Source organism: Ornithorhynchus anatinus, chromosome 3 (genome assembly GCF_004115215.2).
Source record: "Ornithorhynchus anatinus isolate Pmale09 chromosome 3, mOrnAna1.pri.v4, whole genome shotgun sequence".
Lineage (NCBI taxonomy): Eukaryota > Metazoa > Chordata > Mammalia > Monotremata > Ornithorhynchidae > Ornithorhynchus > Ornithorhynchus anatinus.
The window spans coordinates 12,538,276-12,560,153 of record NC_041730.1 but is presented as its reverse complement, the minus strand read 5'-3'; the positions used below and the strand labels follow the sequence as shown (position 1 = coordinate 12,560,153).

At 50.8% G+C, this 21,878-nt stretch overlaps 1 protein-coding gene across 4 annotated transcripts in view; it reads left to right on the top strand.

Moving 5' to 3' along the window:
• TRIM66 (tripartite motif containing 66) overlaps positions 1-21,878 on the top strand; it is a 100,447-nt gene that overhangs the window by 68,204 nt on the left and 10,365 nt on the right. For all 4 annotated transcript variants that reach the window (XR_005659835.1, XM_029060921.1, XM_039911377.1 and 1 more), the window contains 5 exons: positions 5,642-5,803; positions 11,805-12,080; positions 12,628-12,841; positions 14,525-14,585; positions 20,800-20,980. Coding sequence is in view for 3 of the 4 variants with exons in the window: in XM_029060921.1 (XP_028916754.1) it covers positions 5,642-5,803; positions 11,805-12,080; positions 12,628-12,841; positions 14,525-14,585; positions 20,800-20,980 (894 nt within the window). In the remaining variant the exon portion in view is untranslated. The remainder of the gene's footprint in view (positions 1-5,641; positions 5,804-11,804; positions 12,081-12,627; positions 12,842-14,524; positions 14,586-20,799; positions 20,981-21,878) is intronic.

Below are 21,878 nucleotides of genomic sequence, written 5' to 3'. Positions count from 1 at the left end.
GTATCCACCCCAGCGCTTAGTACAGCGCCTGACACAGTAAGCACTTAACAAATGCCACAATTATTATTATGATTATTACCCTCCTCACTCCCCCCTCCCAAAATAAAGAGTCATTTCTGGAATTACCGAACACAAGATCGAGTTCCTTACCTGGGAGGGAGCATCTCCTTCACCGTAGGGGCCGAAAAGTTGTTTGCACAGGGTTAGCACCTCTCCGGTGAGGGGGTGAGAAGGAGTTTGACTTCTCACTCCTCGGAGGTGCCTGGGAAAATTCACAGCTCCTCCTGCTGCTACAGCGAATTAGCCCGGCCCGGCCGAGGGGGGCTGTGGTTTCCTCGGGCTCGGCGGTGGACAGCCACGTGATTCTCAGCGGGGTGGAGTTGCGATGGAAACTTTTAAAGAAAATGATCTGGGCGCATTCGGCGACTGACTGGCGACGTCGTCTGGGAAGGGAGGCAGACTGCACAGATAGGAGGCGGAGAATGCAGGAGTACAGCAAAAATGGGCACACGTGGCTCAGCTGATCTCATAAAAAGAAGGATCATTATCATCAATAATAAGAGTAGCAGTATTTGTTAATAATAATAATAATGTTGGTATTTGTTAAGCGCTCACTAGGTGCCGAGCACTGTTCTAAGCGCTGGGGGAGATACAGGGTAATCAGGTTGTCCCAAGTGGGGCTCACACACTTTTAATCCCCATTTTACAGATGAGGGAACTGAGGCACAGAGAAGTTAAGTGACTTGCCCACAGTCACACAGCTGACAAGTGGCAGAGCCGAGAGTCGAACTCATGACCTCTGACTCCGAAGTCCACGCTCTTTCCACTGAGCCACGCTGTTAAGTAATAATAATAATAATTATGGCATTTCTTAAGCGCTTACTATGTGCAGGCACTGTACTAAGTGCTGGGGTAGTACAGACAAATTGGACTGGGCACAGTTCCTGTCCCGCATAGGGCTCACAATCTTCATCCCCCTTTTCCAGATGAGGTAACTGAGGCACAGAGAAGTGAAGTGGCTTGTCCAAGGCCGCACAGCAGACAAGTGGTGGAGCAGGGATGAGGACTCGTGACCTTCTGACTCCCGGGCCCGTGCTTTATCTACTGGGCCAAAGTACTTACGATGTTCTAAGTCCCGTATTAAGTTCTGGGGTAGATCCAAGATAATCAGGCCCCACAAGGGGCTCACAGTCTATGTGGGAGGGAGCGTGGGCTTTCAATCTCCATTTTTGGCGATGAGATAACTGGGGCACAGAGAAATGAAACGACTTACCCAGACTCTCAAGGCACACAAATGCCAGAGCCAGAATTGGAACCCAGGTCTTGGGACTCCCATGCTGCTGCTCTCTTCACTAGTCCATGCTGCTTCCCTTAAGTGTTCATGGAATGTAAACTTAACACCAGAGCTACAGAGCATCACTGACAATTTAGGTGAAAGGGCTTGGGACCCTGGGGACATCATTCATTCATTCAATAGTATTTATTGAGCGCTTACTATGTGCAGAGCACTGTACTAAGCGCTTGGAATGTACACATCGGCAACAGATAGAGACAGTCCCTGCCCTCTGACGGGCTTACGGTCTAATCATCATCAACGGTACGATCTCTCTTATATCGTACTCTCCCAGATGTTTGTTTAATCAATCAGTGGTCACCTACTGCGTGTAGAGCACTGTACTAAGCACTTGGGAGAGTACAGTGCCACAGAATTAGTAGTCACGTTCCCTGCCCGTAACTAGTTTACAGTCTAGAGGGGGAGACAGACATTAGTGGGAAAAAATAAGTAATTCATAATGTATAATTTAAAGACATGTACGTAAGTGCCGTGGAGTTGGACGAGATGTGACCGTAATGAGGCTTGGACGGTGGAGAGAGCGGTGGGCTGGCATATATGGAGGGGGCGGGAGTTCTAGGCTAGGGGGAGGATTTGGGAAAGGGGTTGGTAGGGAGATTGGCGAGATCGGGGCACAGCCAGTAAGCTGGCACTAGAGGAGCGGAGTGTGCGGGCTGGGCCATAGTAGGAGATCAGTGAGGTGAGGTAGGATGGGGTGAGCTGAGTCCTTTAAAGCCAATGGTAAGGGGTTTTTGTTGATGGGCAACCACTAAAGTTGAAGAGTGGGGGCACGTGGACGTGGACTGAACACTTTTGTCCAAAAATGATCCGTACAACAGTGCGAAGTATGGACGAGAACGGGGAGGCAGATGCGGTAGTCAAGGCAGGATGGGCCGAGTGCTTGGCTCAGCGTCATAGCGCTTAGGATGGAGAGGAGAGGGCGGATTTTAGCAATGTCGTGAAGGTAGATCAGTTCGGTGCTTAGTACCGTGCTCCGTATATAGAAAACGCTCAGTAGATGTGATTTGTTGATGGATTGAACACCTGCTGTCTGCAAAGCAATGGGCTTGGCATTTGGGAACACCGGAGACAAAGTCGTTAAGACGTGGTCCCCGCCCCCACGGAGTTTAGTGGGGAAAAACCGGGAACTGTAAATGGACAAAAATACAATAGAGGGGCACGAGAGCGGATTATAAATTCGCACAAGTGGATAACGCAGTAGCAAGCCAGAAGCGAGGCGATAAACAGATAAGTGCCTAGGAATTCATAGGGGTGTACAGGGCGTGTGTCTACCAACTCTGTTGTATCGTACTTTCCCGAGTAGTGAGTACAGTGCTGTGCACACAGTAAGCACTCAATGAATCCGACTGATTGAATTCTAAGGAGGCTCAGGGGAGGCAGGACCGGGAGAGAGAAATTTACTCTGGCTTGGAAGACCCTCCCTCATCTCTGACACGCAATGACTCTCTCCACCTTCAAAGCCTTAATGAAGGCACCTCCCCTCCATGGGGCCTTCCCTGAAAAGCCCTACTTTCCTCTTCTCCCACTCCCTTCCTGACTTGCTCCTTTTATTCGTCCCTCCTCCCCAGCCTCACAACACTTATGTTCATTCAATGGTATTTCATTCAATAATATTTATTGAGCGCTTACTATGTGCAGAGCACTGTACTGAGCGCTTGGAATGTACAAAGGGGTAACAGATAGAGACGGTCCCTGCCCTTTGACGGGCTCACAGTCTAATCGGGGGAGACGGACAGACGAGAACGATAGCAATAAATAGAATCAAGGGGATGAACATCTCATTAATAACGTTGGTATTTGTTAAGGGCTTGCTATGTGCAGAGCACTGTTCTAAGAGCTGGGGTAGATCCAGGGTCATCAGGTGGTCCCGTGTGAGGCTCACAGTTAATCCCCATTTTCCAGATGAGGTAACTGAGGCCCAGAGAAGTGAAGTGACTTGCCCACAGTCACACAGCTGACAAGTGGCAGAGCTGGGATAATAATAATAATAATAATAATAATAATGTTGGTATTTGTTAAGCGCTTACTATGTGCCGAGCACTGTTCTAAGCGCTGGGATAGACACAGGGGAATCAGGTTGTCCCACGTGGGGCTCACAGTCTTAATCCCCATTTTACAGATGAGGTAACTGAGGCACCGAGAAGTTAAGTGACTTGCCCAAAGTCACACAGCTGACAAGTGGTAGAGCCGGGGTTCGAACCCATGACCTCTGACTCCAAAGCCCGTGCTCTTTCCAGTGAGCCACGCTGCTTCTCTAAGCATGGATACGAACCCATGACCTAAAACAATAGCAAATAAATAGAATCAAGGTGATGTACATATCTCTAAGTTATGTATTTATTTATGTTAACGTCTATCTCCCCCTCTAGACCGTAAACTCGTTGTGGGCAGGGAATGTGTCGTTTTATTGTTGTATTGTACTCCTCCTCGTGCTTAGCACAGTGCTTTGCACACGGCTTGCGCTCAATAAATATAACTGAATGACTGACTGACCGACTAGACGGGGGAGATGACCTGGTTCTTACCCCGGCTCCTCCACTTGTCTGCGGTGTGACTTTGGGCCATTCTCTTCACTTCTCCGGGCCTCCGTTCCCTCATCTGTAAAAAGGGGATCAAGACTGTGAGCCCCACGTGGGACCTGACCCGTGTCCAACCTGATTCACTTGTATCTTGGGGAAGCAGCGTGGCTCAGTGGAAAAGAGCCTGGGCTTCGGTGTCAGAGGTCATGAGTTCGACTCCCGGCTCTGCCACTCGTCAGCTGTGTGACTGTGGGCGAGTCACTTCACTTCTCTGTGCCTCAGTCACCTCATGTGTAAAATGGGGATTAACTGTGAGCCTCACGTGGGACGACCTGATTACCCCGTATCTACCCCAGCGCTCAGAACAGTGCTCTGCACATAGTCAGCGCTTAACAAATGCCAACATTATCATTTCCCTCTGCTCCTCCCCCTCTCCCTTCCCATCCCCTCAGCACTGTACTCGTCCGCTCGACTGTATATATTTTCATTACCCTCTTTATTTTGTTAATGAAATGTACATCGCCTCGATTCTATTTAGTCGCCATTGTCTTTACGAGACGTTCTTCCCCTCGACTCTATTCGTCGCCATCGTTCTCGTCTGTCCGTCTCCCCCGATTAGACCGTAAGCCCGTCAGACGGCAGGGACCGTCTCTATCTGTTGCCGACCTGTTCATTCCAAGCGCTTAGTACAGTGCTCTGCACATAGTAAGCGCTCAATAAATACTATTGAATGAATGAATGAATGATCTACTGCAGCACTTAGTACGGTGTCTGGCACACAGAAAGTACTTAACAGATACCATAAAAAAAAAAAAAAGATGATGGGAAAAGCAAGGCGGAGTCGCAGTTGAGCAGATCCTGGGGAGAGCTACTGCTGTGAACAACAGGTGCTGCAGTGTGAGAGAAGGTCAGAGGTTAGGCAAGCTGGCAGCTAGGGAGAATTTAAGAACCTGCTTCAAACAATCCACAAAGTGGAAAGTCTTCTCACGGGTCATCGAGTTGAGTTAGAGCTGGAAGGGATCAGGCGTTCCTAATGGACCCCAAGCTGGGAGTGCCTCTGCTATGGAAAACTATTGTTCTGCGATATTCCGTGATCCACTGAATTTTCTTCTAGGAGAGTAAAGATTTGCCCATGCAGAGCTGTTGTTTGGGGGGAGCCTAAGATACCCAGCTTTTTTTTCCCAGCCTGTTTCTAACACTTCAGCTTTCTGAAGCAGTCTGAGGGAGCAACTACTTGGACCCCAACCAGGAACGGAAACTCTGCTATGAATATTAATTCTGGTATTTGTTCAGCGCTTACTGTGTGCCAGGCACTGTACTAAGCGCTGGGGTGGATACAAGTAAACTGGGTTGGACACAGACCCTGTCCCACGTGGGGCTCACAGTCCTCAACCCCATTTTACAGATGAAGTAACCAAGGCCCGGAGAAGCGAAGGGACTTGCCCAAGGCCACCCGGCAGACGGGGGGCAGAGCTGGGGTTAGAATGATGATAATGGTATTTGTGAAGCGCTTACTATGTGCCAAGCACTGTTCTAAACACTGGGGTAGACACGAGCTGATCAGGTTGTCCCAAGTGAGGCTCATGGCCCATAAATAAGGTAACTGAGGCACAGAGAAGTTCAGGGGCTGGCCCAGAGTCACACAGCAGACAAGTGGTGGAGCCGGGATTAGAACCCAGGACCTCTGACTCCCGAGCCCGAGCGCTTTCCACTGAGCCACGCTGCTTCTCTTTCTGCTCCCCAGAAACTCTGTTCTTTCCCCCGTCAGGCTTGTGACGACCCCATGGCATCGGAAGGCCCCAAACCGGTCCTGCCCCTGGACCGGCCCGTGATGGTCCCCCCGCCGCAGGCTCTGGCGGAAGAAGTCCCCGTCGGCCTGCACCGCCTCAGCGATGTTGCGCGCTGCTCCTCTCCCAACCTGGTGACGAAGGTACTGACCCAACCGGCTGCTTTCCCCTGAGCCACGGGACCACGGCCACCGTCCTCTCCGCCGGCCCGGAATCCTCTTTGCCATCTGGGCCCCTCGAGGGACGGGGGGTCGTGTCTAATTCTCACCTGTGTACTCTTTCCCAGCGCTTAGTCCAGTGCTGTGCACACTGTATTTATTGACTAATGGTGGTGTTGATTAAAAGCTTACTATGTGCCCGGTTCTCAGCGCTGGGGTAGATACAGGCTAATCAGGTTGGACACAGTCTCTGTCCCTCGTGGGGCTCGCAGTCTTAAACCCCATTTTACAGATGAGGTCACTGAGGCACAGAGAAATGAAGTGACTCGCCCAAGGTCACAGCAGACAAGCGGAGGAGCTGGGATCGGAACCCTCCTTCTAGCGGTACCGAGGACCAGGGAGCCCATTTCAAATGGGCCCCAACTCAAATCCAAGGGTTCTTTGGGAGCACGTTTTACTTGAGCCACCCTTCCTGATTCGAACAGAGCACAGCGCAGTGAAATCTGTCTGATGACCCAGATAGGGTCGGACCAAAATTTCTTATTGCCCCCATCTCCCCTCACCTTGACCTTTTCTCTGGCTTGGGGGGGTGTGTGTGTGTGTCCCGTGTACACTTCTGGGGTTGGGGGTTTAGTTCTGGAGGGTAGTCGGATGGGAGAGGCATTGGGAAGACTCCCCCCCGCCACCATTTTTGTGGTATTTCCTCCTTCTAATAGTAATAATAATAACTTTTAAGCACTTAATATGTTCCAAGCACTGTTCTGAACACTGAGGTAGGTACAGATTAATCAAGTGGGACAGAGGCCTGGTCCCACATGGGGCTCACAGTCTTAATGCCCATTTTACAGATGAGGGAACTGAGGCCCAGAGAGGTGACTTGCCCAAGGTCACCCAGCAGACAGTGGCAGAGCTGGGATTAGAACCCAGGTCCTTCTAGACTATAAGCTTCGTTTTAATGGAATTTCTTAAACACCTACTATGTGCCGGGTACTCTTCTTAGCGCTGGGGTCTTGTCTTGTGCCGTCGAGGAGTCCTCGACCCATAGCGACGCCGTAGACGCGTCTCTCCCAGAATGCCCGACCTCCATCTGCAATCGTGTATCCGTAGTTTTCTTGGTAGAAATACAGAAGGGGCTTATCGTAGCCTCCTTCCGCACAATAAATCTGAGTCTCCACCCCTCACTCTCTCCCATGCCACCGCTGCCTAACACAGGTGATTTTTGACTTGTAGCGGATCGTCTTCCACTCGCTAGCCGCTGCCCACACTAGGAATGGAATGGATATTTAATTATTCATTCTTTCATTCATTCATTCAATAGTAATTATCGAGCGCTTACTCTGTGCAGAGCACTGTACTAAGCGCTTGGACTGTACAATTCGGCAACAGATAGAGACAGTCCCTGCCCGTTGACGGGCTTACAGTCTAATCGTGCCTCTGCCTGGATCTCCCTCCCGTTGTCGAGACCGGTAGAGGACTGGGAACTCTTCAGGTGCCACCCTGAGAGGGGAGGCCTGGGGTAGTTACAAGATGTTCAGGTTGGGCAGAATCCAGGGCCCACCTGAGGCTCACGGTCTTCATCCCCATTTGACGGACGTAGTAACCGAGGCCGAGAGAAGTGAAGCTGCCCGGGGTCACACGGCAGGCAAGTGGCAGAACTGGAATTAGAACCCAGGTCTTTATTACTCTCTGGCCCACGTTCTCTCCACTGAGCCACACCGCTTCTCGCCGCTTCTTTTTAATCAAGACTTGTCAGCCCCTTCCCTATACCCAGTCTCGGGACTGTATGACGGTGACTGCGGCTGAAATGACACCAACGTATTTACTCTTGTCAGACGGCACATTAAAATGTCAAAGGCCAAAGACATTATCCTACACCTGGGGCTGCCATCTGGCCGGGAGCGTCATTAATGCTCTGGGTTGCTCAGTGGATCAAATCTGAAAGCAGGATGGGCTTTTACCCAAGGAGATCAGTCCTTCCACAGCATCCCCTTTATGAACTCCAGCTCAACAGGGGAAAAGGGAGGTGGTCGCCGCCGACAAAAGGCAGGATTATTTTAGGAGAGTGAATTCATTGGGTAGTTAATGGCCTCCGCTTCCGGCTTCTCCTTCCCCCTCTTGACAACGGTTTCCTGAGTCAGAGCTGGCAGCAAATGGTGGCTTTTGGGGGCTTCCTTGGGCACACCCTGTCTCTATCTGTTGCCGAATTGTTCTTTCCAGTGAAAAGAACACCGTAAGCACACAGCACTCCGCACACGGTAAGCGTTCAGTAAATACGATTGAATGATCGAACCGACTTTCTGCCTGGAGGTGGTGCCGGTCCAGCGATTTAGGGCAGCGTTCTAGAGATGGCTCCTCAAAAGAACTTTTGGTTCCAAAGAATCAGAAAGGAATTCGGGTGCCCTAGTTCTGATCTACCACCACGTCCCGGACAAAAAAAAAATATTGAAAAAATATTGAATATTGAAAATATTGAAAAATAGAACGCCTCGGTGTCCAGCTGAATGGAACGCTTGTCGTATGCCGCCGAGGCGTCTCCGACCCACAGCGACGCCGTGGACGTATCTCTCCCCGAACGTCTCACCTCCATCTGCGATCGTTCTGGTAGCGGATCCATAGGGTTTTCTTGGTCAAAATATGGAAGTGATTTACCGTTGCCTCCTTCCGCGTAAACGTGAGCCTCCGCCCTCGTCTCTCTGCCGTGCCGCTCCTGCCCAGCGCGGGTGAGTTTGGCCTTGTAGCAGATGGTCTTCCACTCGCGAGCCACTGGCCAAGCTAGGAAGGGAACGGACGGGCCTCTGCTTGACTCTCCCTCACTTAATCACCTCCTCCAAGAGGCGTTCCCAGACCGAGCTCCTCTTCTCCCTCTACTCCCTCTGCCACCCCCCCTTTACCTCTCCGCAGCTTAACCCTCTTTTTCCCCTTTTCCCTCTGCTCCTCCACCTCTCCCTTCCCATCCCCACAGCACTGTACTCGTCCGCTCGACTGTATATATTTTCGTTACCCTATTTATTTTGTTAATGAATTGTACATCGCCTCGATTCTATTTAGTCGCCATCGGTTTTTACGAGACGTTCTTCCCCTCGACTCTGTCTATCGCCATCGTTCTCGTCCGTCCGTCTCCCCCGATTAGACCGTGAGCCCGTCAGACGGCAGGGACCGTCTCTATCTGTTGCCGACTTGTTCATCCCAAGCGCTTAGTACAGTGCTCTGCACATAGTAAGCGCTCAATAAATACTATTGAATGAATGAATGAATGAATGAATGAATAATCGAGACTGGTAGAGGACTGGAAACTTCCAGGTGCGACCCATTGTAGCTAAAAATGTCTCCCACCGGGACTGCAGCAGAATTTATTTATTCATCCATCCAGTCATTCAGTTGTATTTATCGAGCGCTTACTGTGTGTTGAGCACTGTACTGAGTGCTTGGGAGAGTACAATACGACAATAAACATTCCCTGCTCACAAGAAGCTTACAGTCTAGAGGAGGAGTCAGACATAGGGGCTGCGGTTTAGTTTGTGTGGGCCCTTTTCATGGTATCAGAGAGACTGGTGGGGGACAAGACAGGTTCCCCACATTCAAAGCCCTCCTAAAATCCCACCTCCTCCCTGCCGCTGGCCTGGAACGCCCTCCCTCTTCATGGCTAGCATAGCTATGAAGCAGAGAAGCAGCGTGGCTCAGTGGAAAGAGCCCAGGCTTGGGAGTCAGAGGTCATGGGTTCGAATCCCAGCTCTGCCACTTGTCAGCTGTGCGACTGTGGGCAAGTCACTTCACTTCTCTGTGCCTCAGTTCCCTCATCTGTAAAATGGGGATTAACTGTGAGCCTCACGTGGGACAACCTGATTACCCTGTAAATCTCCCCCAGCGCTTAGAACAGTGCTCTGCACATAGTAAGCGCTTAGCAAATACCAACGTTATAGAGAAGCAGCATGGCTCAGTGGAAGGAGCACGGGTTTATGAGTCAGAGGTCATGGGTTCTAATCCCGGCTCTGCCGCTTGTCAGCTGGGTGACTTTGGGCGAGTCACTTAACGTCTCTGTGCCTCAGTTACCTCATCTGGAAAATGGGGATTAAGACTGTTTGCCCCACATGGGACCTGATTACCCTGTACCTACCCCAGCGCTTAGAACAGTGCTCGGCACATAGTAAGCGCTTAACAAATACCAACATTATTATTACAAGCAAATTGGGTTGGACACGGTCCCTGTCCCACAGAGGGCTCACGGTCTTAATCTCCATTTTACAGACGAGGTAACTGAGGTACAGAGAAGTGCAATGACTCGCCCAAAGTCACGCAGCAGACAAGTGGCAGGGACGGGATTAGAACCCATGACCTTCTGACTCCCGGGCCCGTGCTCTATCCGCTACGCCACGCTGCGTCCCGGAAGCAGCAAAAGCGTCTCCACCTTCGGCTCTCCTGCTCGATGGCGTTTGAACTTTACACAACACATCTTTTCTGTCATCTCCCTGGCCTTGGTCAAGGAAAACCAGAGGAAGCAGATTTAGCCACCGAGAGCATTCCTGTGGTTTACCTATTGTCAATCAGTCAGTTCTTTTTTTCATCCATCTTCCTTCCTCACCCAAAGTGACCTAATACTCTTTTCCCACCCCAGGCATTTCCCAACCCAAAGGCCCTCGTTGTTTCTGCCCAGAAATGTAATTCAGGACTCCCAGCCGTCTGAGCCGACAAATTCACTGCAGTTTACGTGCACTGATCAACTGCTTATTTCCTCCGTCATCATTTTTCATTAGAGCACCAGCTGCTTAGTTAATTAGCGGAGCGTAAACGTAAAGCGGCATTTCTCTTAGGAGATGTGGCATCTTCCCGGTCCCGCGTCTGGGTGGCCGAGTCCACCGTGCTGGTCTCTCCCGATCCTGGTTTCGATAGCCGTGGAGCGTGAGACTCCCCACTTCTTTAGTGGAGACGGGGACTGGGAAGATCAGTGGAGCGATGAAGTGGGGTTTTGCGTTCTTCAGAAGGGATGGGAAAGATGGCGATTCCGGCAGTCCGTCGGTACGGAGAAAGTAATAATCTGTCCCATGGCAACAGATGGCACCCCCAGCCCACGAAGGGCCATTTTGCCGTGTCTGCTGAGGGTCGCGCGTGGCCCGGCTGAGAGAGTGTGGATGGCTCTGTGCAAACCGTCACCACCGCTGGAAAATAACTCAAAATCGTGTCCTACTAATACTGTCCCTCTCTACTATACATAACTACTGTGTGTGTGTGTGTGTGTGTGTATCGTGGCTCCGCCACTTGTCTGCTGTGTGAACCTGGTCAAGTTACTTCACTTCTCTGTGCTTCAGTTACCTCATCTGTAAAAAGGGGATTGAGACTGTGACCCCCGCCCCCCAGAACAGGGACTCCATCCAACCCCATTTGCTTGTATCCACCCCAGCGCTTAGTACAGTGTAGTACAGCATGTAGTAAGAATTAATAGACACGATCCCTGCCCTCACCGAGTTTATAATCTAGTGGGGAAGGCAGACACTGCAGTAAATTACAGGTCGGCAAAAGGAATGGAGCGTAAAGCCATGTATACAGGGGCCCAGGATGGGGTAGGAGGATGGGGGCGGTGAGTACCTGAGTTCTCCTTGGCGCCCCGAGTGTGGCTCACTGGAAAGAGCCAGGGCTTTGGAGTCAGAGGTCATGGGTTCGAACCCCGGCTCTGCCATTTGTCAGCTGTGTGACTTTGGGCAAGTCACTTAACTTCTCGGTGCCTCAGTTCCCTCGTCTGTAAAATGGGGATTAAGGCTGTGAGCCCCACGTGGGACAACCTGATTCCCCTGTGTCTACCCCAGCGCTTAGAACAGTGTTCGGCACATAGTAAACGCTTAACAAATACCAACATTATTATTATTATTATTATTATTACCTGCCAAAACTGCCAAGCGAGCATCCCCGTTCTCGGTCCCTGACAGAAAGCTTCCGCGTCCCGGAGCCAACGACGTTGGAGAAGCCCCAGTTGACGATCCCTTTGCCTCCCCAGCGGGCGGCTTCGATGAGCATCTTGGGGTTCTCCGGCCCCTTGGAGAGGGAGCTGACATCCCCGCGGCCCGCACGGTCGGTGGAGCCTCAGATCCAGAGCGTGACCAGCCTGTCGGCCGGCCGCCCCCAGAACTCCCCGTTCGCCTCCGAGGTCCAGCCCGAGCTGCTGCCCGTCTACGGCCCCGCGCTCACCCGAGCTCCGGCCATCCTGCGCCCGGGAGGGGGAAGCGAGTTGCCGCCCACGGGGGACGGCCTTCTCGGGAACTCCCAGTGCAAGGTGAGACTCCCGCGGCTCATTCGGGGAAGGCCCGGGGTCCTCAGCTCATCTCCTCGCCCCAGGGGATGGTTGAGCCAGGCCCACTTCCTTCCTTCGTTCATTCAGTCAGTCAGTCAGTCAGTCAGTCAGTCGTATTTATTGAACACATACTTTGTGCAGAGCACTGTACTAAGCGCTTGGAGGAGTACAGCGCAACAGTAAACATTCATTCATTCGATCGTATTTAGTGAGTGCAGACACATTCCCTGTCACAACGAGCTTAGAGTCTGGAGAGGGAGACATTAATAGAAATACATAAATTATGGATATGTGCCTAAGTCAGTCGATCGTATTTATTGAGCTCTTATTGTGTGCAGAGCACTGTACTAAGCACTTGGGAGAGGACAAAACAGCAGTGAACGGACACATTCCCTGCCCACGAGGAGCTGACAGTCTAGAGGGGGAGATGACATGAATAGAAATAAGTAAATTACAGATATATGACTGAGGAACGGCCACTGGCAACATTCCCGGGTCCTCCTCTGGGCCTTATTTTTCTTCTCTCAAGATGGAAAACCAGAATTTCAGCCCCATTAGTGACTCCTCGGGGCCCGACCCGGTGGCCAGCTGTCTGGACGTTCAGGACGGATCGGATCTCCCGGCGCAGAAGATGCTCGATGAGCCGATCAACCTCTCGGTCAAAAAGCCGCCGCGGGCCGAGTCGCCTGCAGCCCCCATCGTCCTGCCCCCCGTGGCGCTCAAGCAGTTTTGGGATCCAGAAGGTACAGATAAACTAGGGAGACGCGCGATGGGCTTCCAAAAACTGGCCCTTTTTACCCAGATCCACGTTCAGGCTGTCCCCACATAGAACACAGCTTGGCCTAATGGATAAGAGCAAAAGTCCCGGAGTCAGAAGGACCAGGGTTCTAATCCCAGCTCCGCCACCACAGCTCTGCTGTGTGGCCTTGGGCAAGTCACTTCACTTCTCTGGACCTCAGTTCCCTCATCTGGAAAGTGGGGATTAAGGCTGGAAGCCCCATGTGGGACATGGACTGTGCTCAACCTGATTAGCTTGTATCGACCCCAGCGCTTAGTACAGTGACTGGCATATAGGAAGAGCTTAACAAATACCATCTTGCTTCTTCCCTGGGGTGGGCGGATGGAGATTTTGTACCATGGCTGGTCCCGTGGGTCTTCGGGGTTAGAAGGTGCCGATATTCCTGCCGCGTACCAGGGTGGATCTAGATTCAATCAATCAGTGAATGGTATTTATCGAGCGCTTACTCTGTGCCTTACGGTGTAAATAGAGTGGATAGAGCATGGGCCTGGGAGTCAGAAGGTCATGATCCTGGCTCCACCATTTATCTACTGTGTGACCTTGGGCAAGTCACTTTACTCCTCTGTGCCTCGGTTACCTCATCTGTAAAACAGGGATCGAGATCGCGAGCCCCACGTGAGACAGGGACTGGGTCTGACCCCATTTGCTTGGAACCACCCCAGCGCTTAGTACAGTACCTGGCACATAGTAAGCACTTAACAAATACCGTAATTATTATGAGAAACAGCATGGTATAGTGAATAGAGCACGGGCCAGGGAGTCAGAAGGTCATGGATTCTAATCCAGGCTTTGCCACTTGTCTGCTGTGTGACCTCGGGCAAGTCACTTTACTTCTCAGTGCCTCAGTTACCTCATCTGTACAATAGGGATTGAGACTGTGAGCCCCACGTGGGACAGGGACTGTGTCCAACCCGGTTTGCTCGTATCTACCCCAGCGCTTAGTACAATGCCTGGGACATAGTGAGCGCTTAACAAATACCATAATCAGCAGACGCTTTCCCTGCCCAACCGAGGATGGACCCCAGCCTTTAGTCTCCTTCCAGGGCTTCCAGAAGTGACAGAGGGGAGGAGGAGGAGGATGACTGCCCTGTCCAATCTGAGAACAAAACGGGGGACGAGGGTCTCGTTCTGGCTGGGGGGAACAGTCCCATACTCTGGATTCCGGGCCCCTGGTGGGTGGGGTAGGATGGGACCAGCCCACTCTATAATAACCATAACTCCATAATAATAATAACTGTGGTATTCATTAGGCACTAAGCACTGAGGTGGATACAAGCAAATCAGGTCGGACACAGTCCGCGTCCCACGTGGGATTCACAGTCTCAATCCCCATTTTACAGTTGAGGTAACTGAGGCCCAGAGAAGAGAAATGACTTGCCCAAGGTCACACAGTAGACATGCAGCGGAGAAGAGGTTAGAACCCAGGTCCTTCCGGCTCCCGGGCCCGTGCTGTGTCCAGAGAGCCACCCTACGCCTCGGTCGTTCATTCCCCGGAGAAAGGAGGCCTGGGGCCAGGTCGGGGAATGGGAGGAGGATGAGCTCGTCTGCGAAGGGAGGGAGCCGTTGGCTTGAAAGGCCCAACGCCGGAATTGCAACCGCGGATGCTCTTTGTTCCCTTCTCTCCTAGATTGTGGGAAAGCTGAGCAGGAATCATTTGACATCGACCCCAAGAGAAATCAGAATATCAGGTAAAACAACTCCCTCTATCGCCAGGGGCCTGGGTCTATTCCCCAGGACTTTTTTTTTTTTAAATGGTATTTGTTAAGCGCCTAAGAAGAGCCAGGCACTGAACTAAGCGCTGGGTAGAAACAAGGTTGGACACGGTCCGTGTCCCATGAGGGGCTCACAGATTTAATTCAGATTTTCCAGATGAGGTGACTGAGGCCCAGAGAAGTAAAGTGACTTATCCAAGGACACACAGCAGACGAGTGGCAGAGCTGGAATTAGAACCCACATCCTCTGACTCCCTTGGCCCATGATCTAATAAAAATAATAATAATGATGGTATTTGTTAAGTGCTTACAATGTACCAAGCACTGTTCTAATAATAATAATAATGTTGGTATTTGTTAAGCGCTTACTATGTGCAGTGCACTGTTCTAAGCGCTGGGGTAGATACGGGGTCATCAGGTTGTCCCCCGTGAGGCTCACGGTTAATCCCCATTTTACAGATGAGGTGACTGAGGCACAGAGAAGTTAAGTGACTTGCCCACGGTCACACAGCTGACAAGTGTCAGAGCTGGGATTCGAACCCATGACCTCTGACTCTCAAGCCCAGGCTCTTTCCACTGAGCCACGCTGCTTCTCTTGGCCCTGCTTCTAAGAGCCGGTATAGATACAGGGTAATCATGTTGTCCGTGTGGGGCTCACACTTTTAATCCCCATTTTACAGATGAGGTAACTGAAGCACAGAGAAGTTAAGTGACTTGCCCAAGGTCACACAGCAGGCAAGAGGCGGAGCCGCGATTAGAACCCAGGTCCTCCGACTCCCAAGCCCGGGCTCTTGCCACTAAGCCACGCTGCTTCTAGACCACACTGTTTCCTTGGTGCTCGTGTGTGGGGGTGAGGGTCCCCTGGGAGTTGGGATCCATGGGCAAGAGTCACCCTCTGTGTCCGGCCCCCCAGATCCTCTCAGGTCTCCACTGGAGCCCCAAAAGGTCCGAGTGTTTCCGAGCGGAGGCTGGGCCGGCCTAGCACCGGGAGCTCGTCGTGGGCGGGGAACGCCGCCGTTTATTGTTGTATTGCACTTTCCCAAGTATGGTGCTCTGCACGTAGTAAGCGCTCGGTAAATGAGATCGAATGAATGAATGAAAGTTGAACTTGGGGGGGCCGAGGTGGAGGGGAGAGGCCCAGGTTGGGCCCGATTGATATCGTATCAAGGTAGGATGAGCCCAGAGAAGCAGCGTGGCCCAGTGGAAAGAGCGCGGGCTTGGGAGTCAGAGGTCATGGGTTTGAATCCCGGCTCTGCCGCTTGGCAGCTGTGTGACTGTGGGCAAGTCACCTCACTTCTCTGTGCCTCAGTTACCTCATCTGGAAAATGGGGATTAACTGTGAGCCTCACGTGGGACAACCTGATCCCCCTGAATCTATCCCAGCGCTTAGAGCAGTGCTCGGCACGTAGGAAGCGCTTAACAAATAACAAATACCAGGAGGTTGGGGAACGCCTTGAACTCTGCCAGCAGCACCTGTTTAGCTGCGTGAGGTGGTCTGATTTAAGGACGCTGGTCTGTTTAGTCCCGAACTATGGTCGAGTGAAAAAAAATAATAACAACGATAAGAACTGTGGTATTTGTTGAGTGCTTACTATGCGTCAGGCACTGTTCTAAGACCTGGGGGAGATACGAGATCGTCGGGTTGGACACAGTCCCCCCCCCCGTCCTACATAGGGTTTGAATCCCATTTTACAGATGAGGGAACTGAGGAACAGAGGAAGTTAAGCGACTCACCCAAGGTCACTCAGAAGACAAGCGGCAGAGCGAGGATTAGAACCCAGGTCCTTTTGACTCCCAAGCCCGTGCGCTATGCACTAGACCGCACTGTGTGGTCGGCTTGGGCAGTGTGTCTTCTGCTACGAGCAGGTCCACGGCACGGTCTAGTTTGCCTGTGATTTTCTGAGATCTGCATTCAGTCAGTCAAGCAACTAATGGTATTTCTTGAGCGCCTACCATGTGAAGAGCACTGTGTTAAATGCTTAGCACTCCTAAACCCTTTTCTTCCGATTCTATCATCCGCTCTTCCACAGCTATTGATGCCTGTCTACTTGTTTTGTTTTGTTGTCTGTCTCCCCCTATTAGGCTGTGAACCCGTTGTTTGGTAGGGATTGTCTCTATCTGTTGCCGAATTGTACTTTCCAAGCGCTCAGTACAGTGCTCTGTACACAGTAAGCCCTCAATAAATACTTTTGAACGAATGAATGAATTTACAGTCACTTACAGAAAAGCAGAGTGGCCTAGGGGAAAGAGCCTGGGCCTGGGAGTCAGAGGAGCTGGGTTCTAATCCCCACTTAGCCATCTGTTTGCTGTGTGACCTGGGGCAAATCCCTTAACTTCTCTGTGCCTCGGTGTCCTCATCTGCCAAATGAAGATTCCGTGCCTCTTCTCCCTCCTATTTAGATCGTGAATCCCCAGTGGGACAGGGACTGCATCCTCCCTGATGACCTTGAATCTACCCCAATGCTTAGACCAGTGTTTGACACGGGACAAGTGCTGAACAGACCACAATTATAATAATAATAATTGTTACTATTATTGATGAAGCCTCGAGAAGCAGCATAGCCGAATGGATAGACCATGGGTCTGGAAGTCAGAAGGACCCGGGTTCTAATCCTGTCTCCATCACTTGTCTGCTGTGTGAACTTGGGCAAGTCGCTTCATTTCTCTGGGCCTCGGTTACCTCATCTGTAAAATGGGGATTGAGATTGTGAGCCCCATATGGGATATGGACAACGTCCAACCCGAGTAACTTGTATCTACCAGCCATGAGTACAGTGCCTGGCACATAGTAAGCTCTTAAAAAAATGCATTAAAAATCAAAAAGCCTCAAAAGTGGGGCTGCATCTTTATATTATTTCTGGAAGCCTTTACTTCCATAAATCTCTGCTCCCAGACATCCTGCCTGCGCTCCGTCCCTGGGCTCAAGATGAAAAGTTGGCACCTAAAGCCCTCAGTGAGTTGCACAAATAGGACAGAAGTTTGCCCTTTCTCGGATAATTCCAGGTGACTTCAATAAAACGGCAGCCGTCGGAGCCCCCGGCCGGCCGGCTCTGAGTCCTGTGGTCAGGGAATGCTTTATGGCTCTGGCATTTTCTGTAATTCTCAGAATGGGAAAGTTCATTGCTGATGGCACCGAAAAGAGTCTCTCCCTTCAGGCTCTCAGACTCCTTAACCAGGAGAAATGGAAGAAGAAGCTCCGGGGGGGCTTGGGTAGGATCCAGCCAGGGCTGCCGGGAATTCGTCTCGCTGGATGTGGCTGCTGGGGGAGTTGTCCAACGAGAACAGGTGTGGATGGAGGCACGCTCTCCTGCCCCCCAAACTGGGGTTTGGGGGGAGCGGGCTCGGTGGGAGGCTGGGGGTGGCAGGGGCTTTCTAACAGTGTGATAGCCCCCGCCCCCGTCTGCCAGTCAACCCGTGCAGAGCTTGGGAGATTATGAGAGTTAGAAAACACTCTCCCCCACCTCCTTCAAAGGCGTATTGAAGGCCCACCTCCTCCCCGACTAAGGCCTCCTTTCCTCTTCTCCCACTCCTTTTTGTGTTGCCCTGAGTTGCTCCCTTTATTCATCCCCCCTCCCGGCCCCACAGCACTTATGTATATATCTGTCATTTATTTATTTTTATTAATGCCCATCTCCCCCTCTAGACGGTAAGCTCATTGTGGGTAGCGAATGTGTCTGTTTTCTTGTTATATAGTACTCTTCCAAGGGCCTAGCAATGTGATTTGCACACAGTAAGCGTCCAATAAATAGGATTGAATAATAATAATAATGTTGGTATTTGTTAAGCACTTACTATGTGCAGAGCACTGTTTTAAGCGCTGGGGGAGATACAGGGTCATCAGGTTGTCCCACGTGAGGCTCACAGTCTTAATCCCCATTTTACAGATGAGGGAACTGAGGCACAGGGAAGTGAAGTGTAAGCCCGTCAAACGGCAGGGACCGTCTCTATCTGTTGCCAACTTGTTCATTCCAAGTGCTTAGTACAGTGCTCTGCACATAGTAAGCGCTCAATAAATACTATTGAATGAATGAAGTGACTTGCCCACAGTCACACAGCTGACAAGTGGCACAGCTGGGATTCGAACCCATGACCTCTGACTCCCAAGCCTGGGCTCTTTCCACTGAGCTACGCTGCTTCATTGAATGAATGAATGAGTGAGTGATTCCTAGCCCTCAAGGCGATCCATCATTTATTGAGTGCTTCCTGTGTGCAGAGCGCTTTACTTAGCACTTGGGAGAGTACACTAGCAAACAGTAACTGGTATATATTGAGCACTTACTATTTACTGAGCACTGTACTAGGCCCTTGGGAGAGAACAGTAGAGGTCATGGGTTCTAAACCCGGCTCCTCCCCCTGTCTGCTGGGTGACCTTGGACAAGCCACTTAACTTCTCTGGGTCTCAGTTACCTCACCCGTGAAATGGGGATTAAGACTGTGAGCCCTACACGGGACAACCTGCTTATCTTGTATCTACCCCAGCGCTTAGAACAGTGCTTGGTACATAATAAGTGCTTAATATAGTACAGTTAAAAAGTATTCCTTGTCCATAAGGAGCTTAAGGGTACCTAGCAAAGGAGATGACAAATCAGACACCACATCATTATAGATAGAAGGGAAAAGAGATTGGAAAGGTGGTTATGTGGATGAAAAAGTACTCAAAGAATACAGTAAATCTATATTTACAGAAGTGTTACATCTGGGTTTTTAATTATATTCGTTATGTTTGTTGTAGGCAGGCAAGAGATCAGTCAACTCTGTTGTATTGTACTCTCCCAAGTGCTTAGTACAGTGCTGTGCACCCAGTAGGTGCTCAATAAATATGATTGATCGAGCGCTATGTGTCAAACACTGTTCTAAGTGCCGAGGTAGCTGCATGTTAATTAGGCCAGTCCTCGTCCCACATGGGGTTCACAGTCTTAGTAAGAGAGAGAACAGGTATTGAATCCCCATTTTGCAGTTAAGGAAACCGAGGCACCGAAAAGTTAAGTGACTTGACCAAGGTCACCCAGCAGGCAAATGGCAGAGCCAGGATTAGAACCTAGATCCTCAGGCTCCAAGGCCTGCACTTCTTCCACTAGACCACACTGTGTGGTTCTCTTTTTTTTATGGTATTTGTTAAGTGTTCACTATGTGCCAGGCACTGTACGAAGCCCTGGTGTAGATACAAGTTAATCGGGTTGGACATAGTTCATATTCCATATGGGGCTCATAGTTTCAATCCCCACTATACAGATGAGGTAACTGAGGCCCAGAGAAATGAAGTGACTTGCCCAACGTCACCCGGCAGACAAACGGCAGAGCTGGGATTAGAACCCGGGACCTTCTGACATCCAGAACCGGGCTCTATCCATTAGGCCACACTGCTTAGCTGGGGCTGCTGAAGTGGAGCCAAAGTGCAGCAGGGAGGGTATGACGTGGGGAGAAGAAAAATGAATTGGGGAAGGCCTCCTGGAGGAGGTGGGCTTTCCAGGACACTGTAGATGGGGAGAGCTGAAAAGAGGAGGGAATCCCAGGCAGGGGGAAGGGTACAAGCTGGAAGTCACAGTGAACTGCTCTAGCTGGGTGCTCTGCAAATAGTAATAATAATAATAATAATGATGATGACATTTGTTGAGCACTTACTATGTGCCAAGCACTGTTCTAAGTAAGTGCTCAATAAATAGCATTGACTGATTGATTGATTCCCCACGATCCCGGGCTGATCGCTGGATCTCCGGCAAAACCCCGCAGCCAAAACGCTTTGGCCCTAGGGGTTGGGGATGTCAGATGGAGAAGTAGCATGGCCTAGTGGAATGCTCATGGACCTGGGAATCAGAGGACCTGGGTTCTAATCCCAGCTCTGGCATTTTTTTTTACGATATGTGTTAAGCGTGACTATGGCTCAGGCATTGTACTGGGGTGTATGCGATTTAGTCAGGTTGGACACAGTCCATGTCCCATATGGGATGCGGAGCTTTTATTCCTTTTTGACAGATGAGGTCACTGAGGCCCAGAGAGGTGGGGCACGTCTCTGGGCCTCAGTGACCTCATCTTTAAAACTGGGATTAAGAGTGTGAGCCCCATGAGGGACATGGACTGGGGCTAACCTGCCTAACTTTATCTACTCCAGTGTTTAGAACAGTGTTTGGCACATAGTAACTACCTTAATTATTATCATGAATTATTATTATAGTTATTATTGTTATTTCAGGGTTTATGACAAGGAGCTGAAGGTCCCTTACGTGCGCCTGGAGCGGCTGAAAATCTGTGGGGCCGCCGCCCCCTCGGGAGAGCTGCCCGTGTTCAAACTGCAGCCCCAGAACGGCCAGCAGGACGGAACGTTTCTGCTGATCATTGAGTGCGGCGCTCAGACCTCCACCATGGCCATCAAGGTAAACCCTTATCTACCCCATCTTCCCTCTCCTTCCTGCTGCTGTGGACCTGGGTTCGACTTCCCGCTCTGCCCCGGCCTGCTGGGCCACCTCGGGCATTTCCCTTAACCTCTCTGGACCTCAGTTTCCTTACCTGGCAAGTGAGGATAATTATCCCTGCCTCACTCTATCTCACAGGGAGGGTGGGATCTCCCCTTATAGGACCGTAAGCTTGTTGTAGGCAGGGAACGTGTCTATTTATTGTTGCGTTGTAGTCTCTGAACACAGTGAGCACTCAGTGATTACGACTGAATGAAAGAAAATGAAAAATAAAAAGGGATCTCGTCATTCTTTACTAACTTCCCGGTCCCACCTGGCTCGGCTACAAACAACCCTGTGGGACAGTGTGGCTGATGCTGTCGTTTCTTTGATCAAGCTCTGCCCCTTTAGGGCTCACTGCCACGGGGTGAGGTATTCATTCATTCAATAGTATTTATTTAGCGCTTCCTACAGGCAGAGCACTGTACTAAGCGCTTGGAATGAACAAGTCGGCAACAGATAGAGACGGTCCCTGCCCTTTGACGGGCTTACGGTCTAATCGGGGGAGACGGACAGACAAGAACTGGCAATAAATAGAGTCGAGGGGAAGAACATCTCGTAAAAACAATGGCGACTAAATAGAATCGAGGCGATGTACATTTCGTTAACAAAATAAATAGGGTAATGAATAAATAGGGTAATGGTAATAGGTAATAGGGTAATAGGTAGTCAAGAGTGTCAGTGTACCCCCCCGTATATCGATTCCATGTCCCGTCCAGTCACCCGCCAATTGACTCAGTGGGAAGAGCTCGGGCTTGGCATTCAGAGGTTATGGGTTCTAATCCCGGCTCTGCTGCTTGTCAGCTGTGTGACTTTGGGC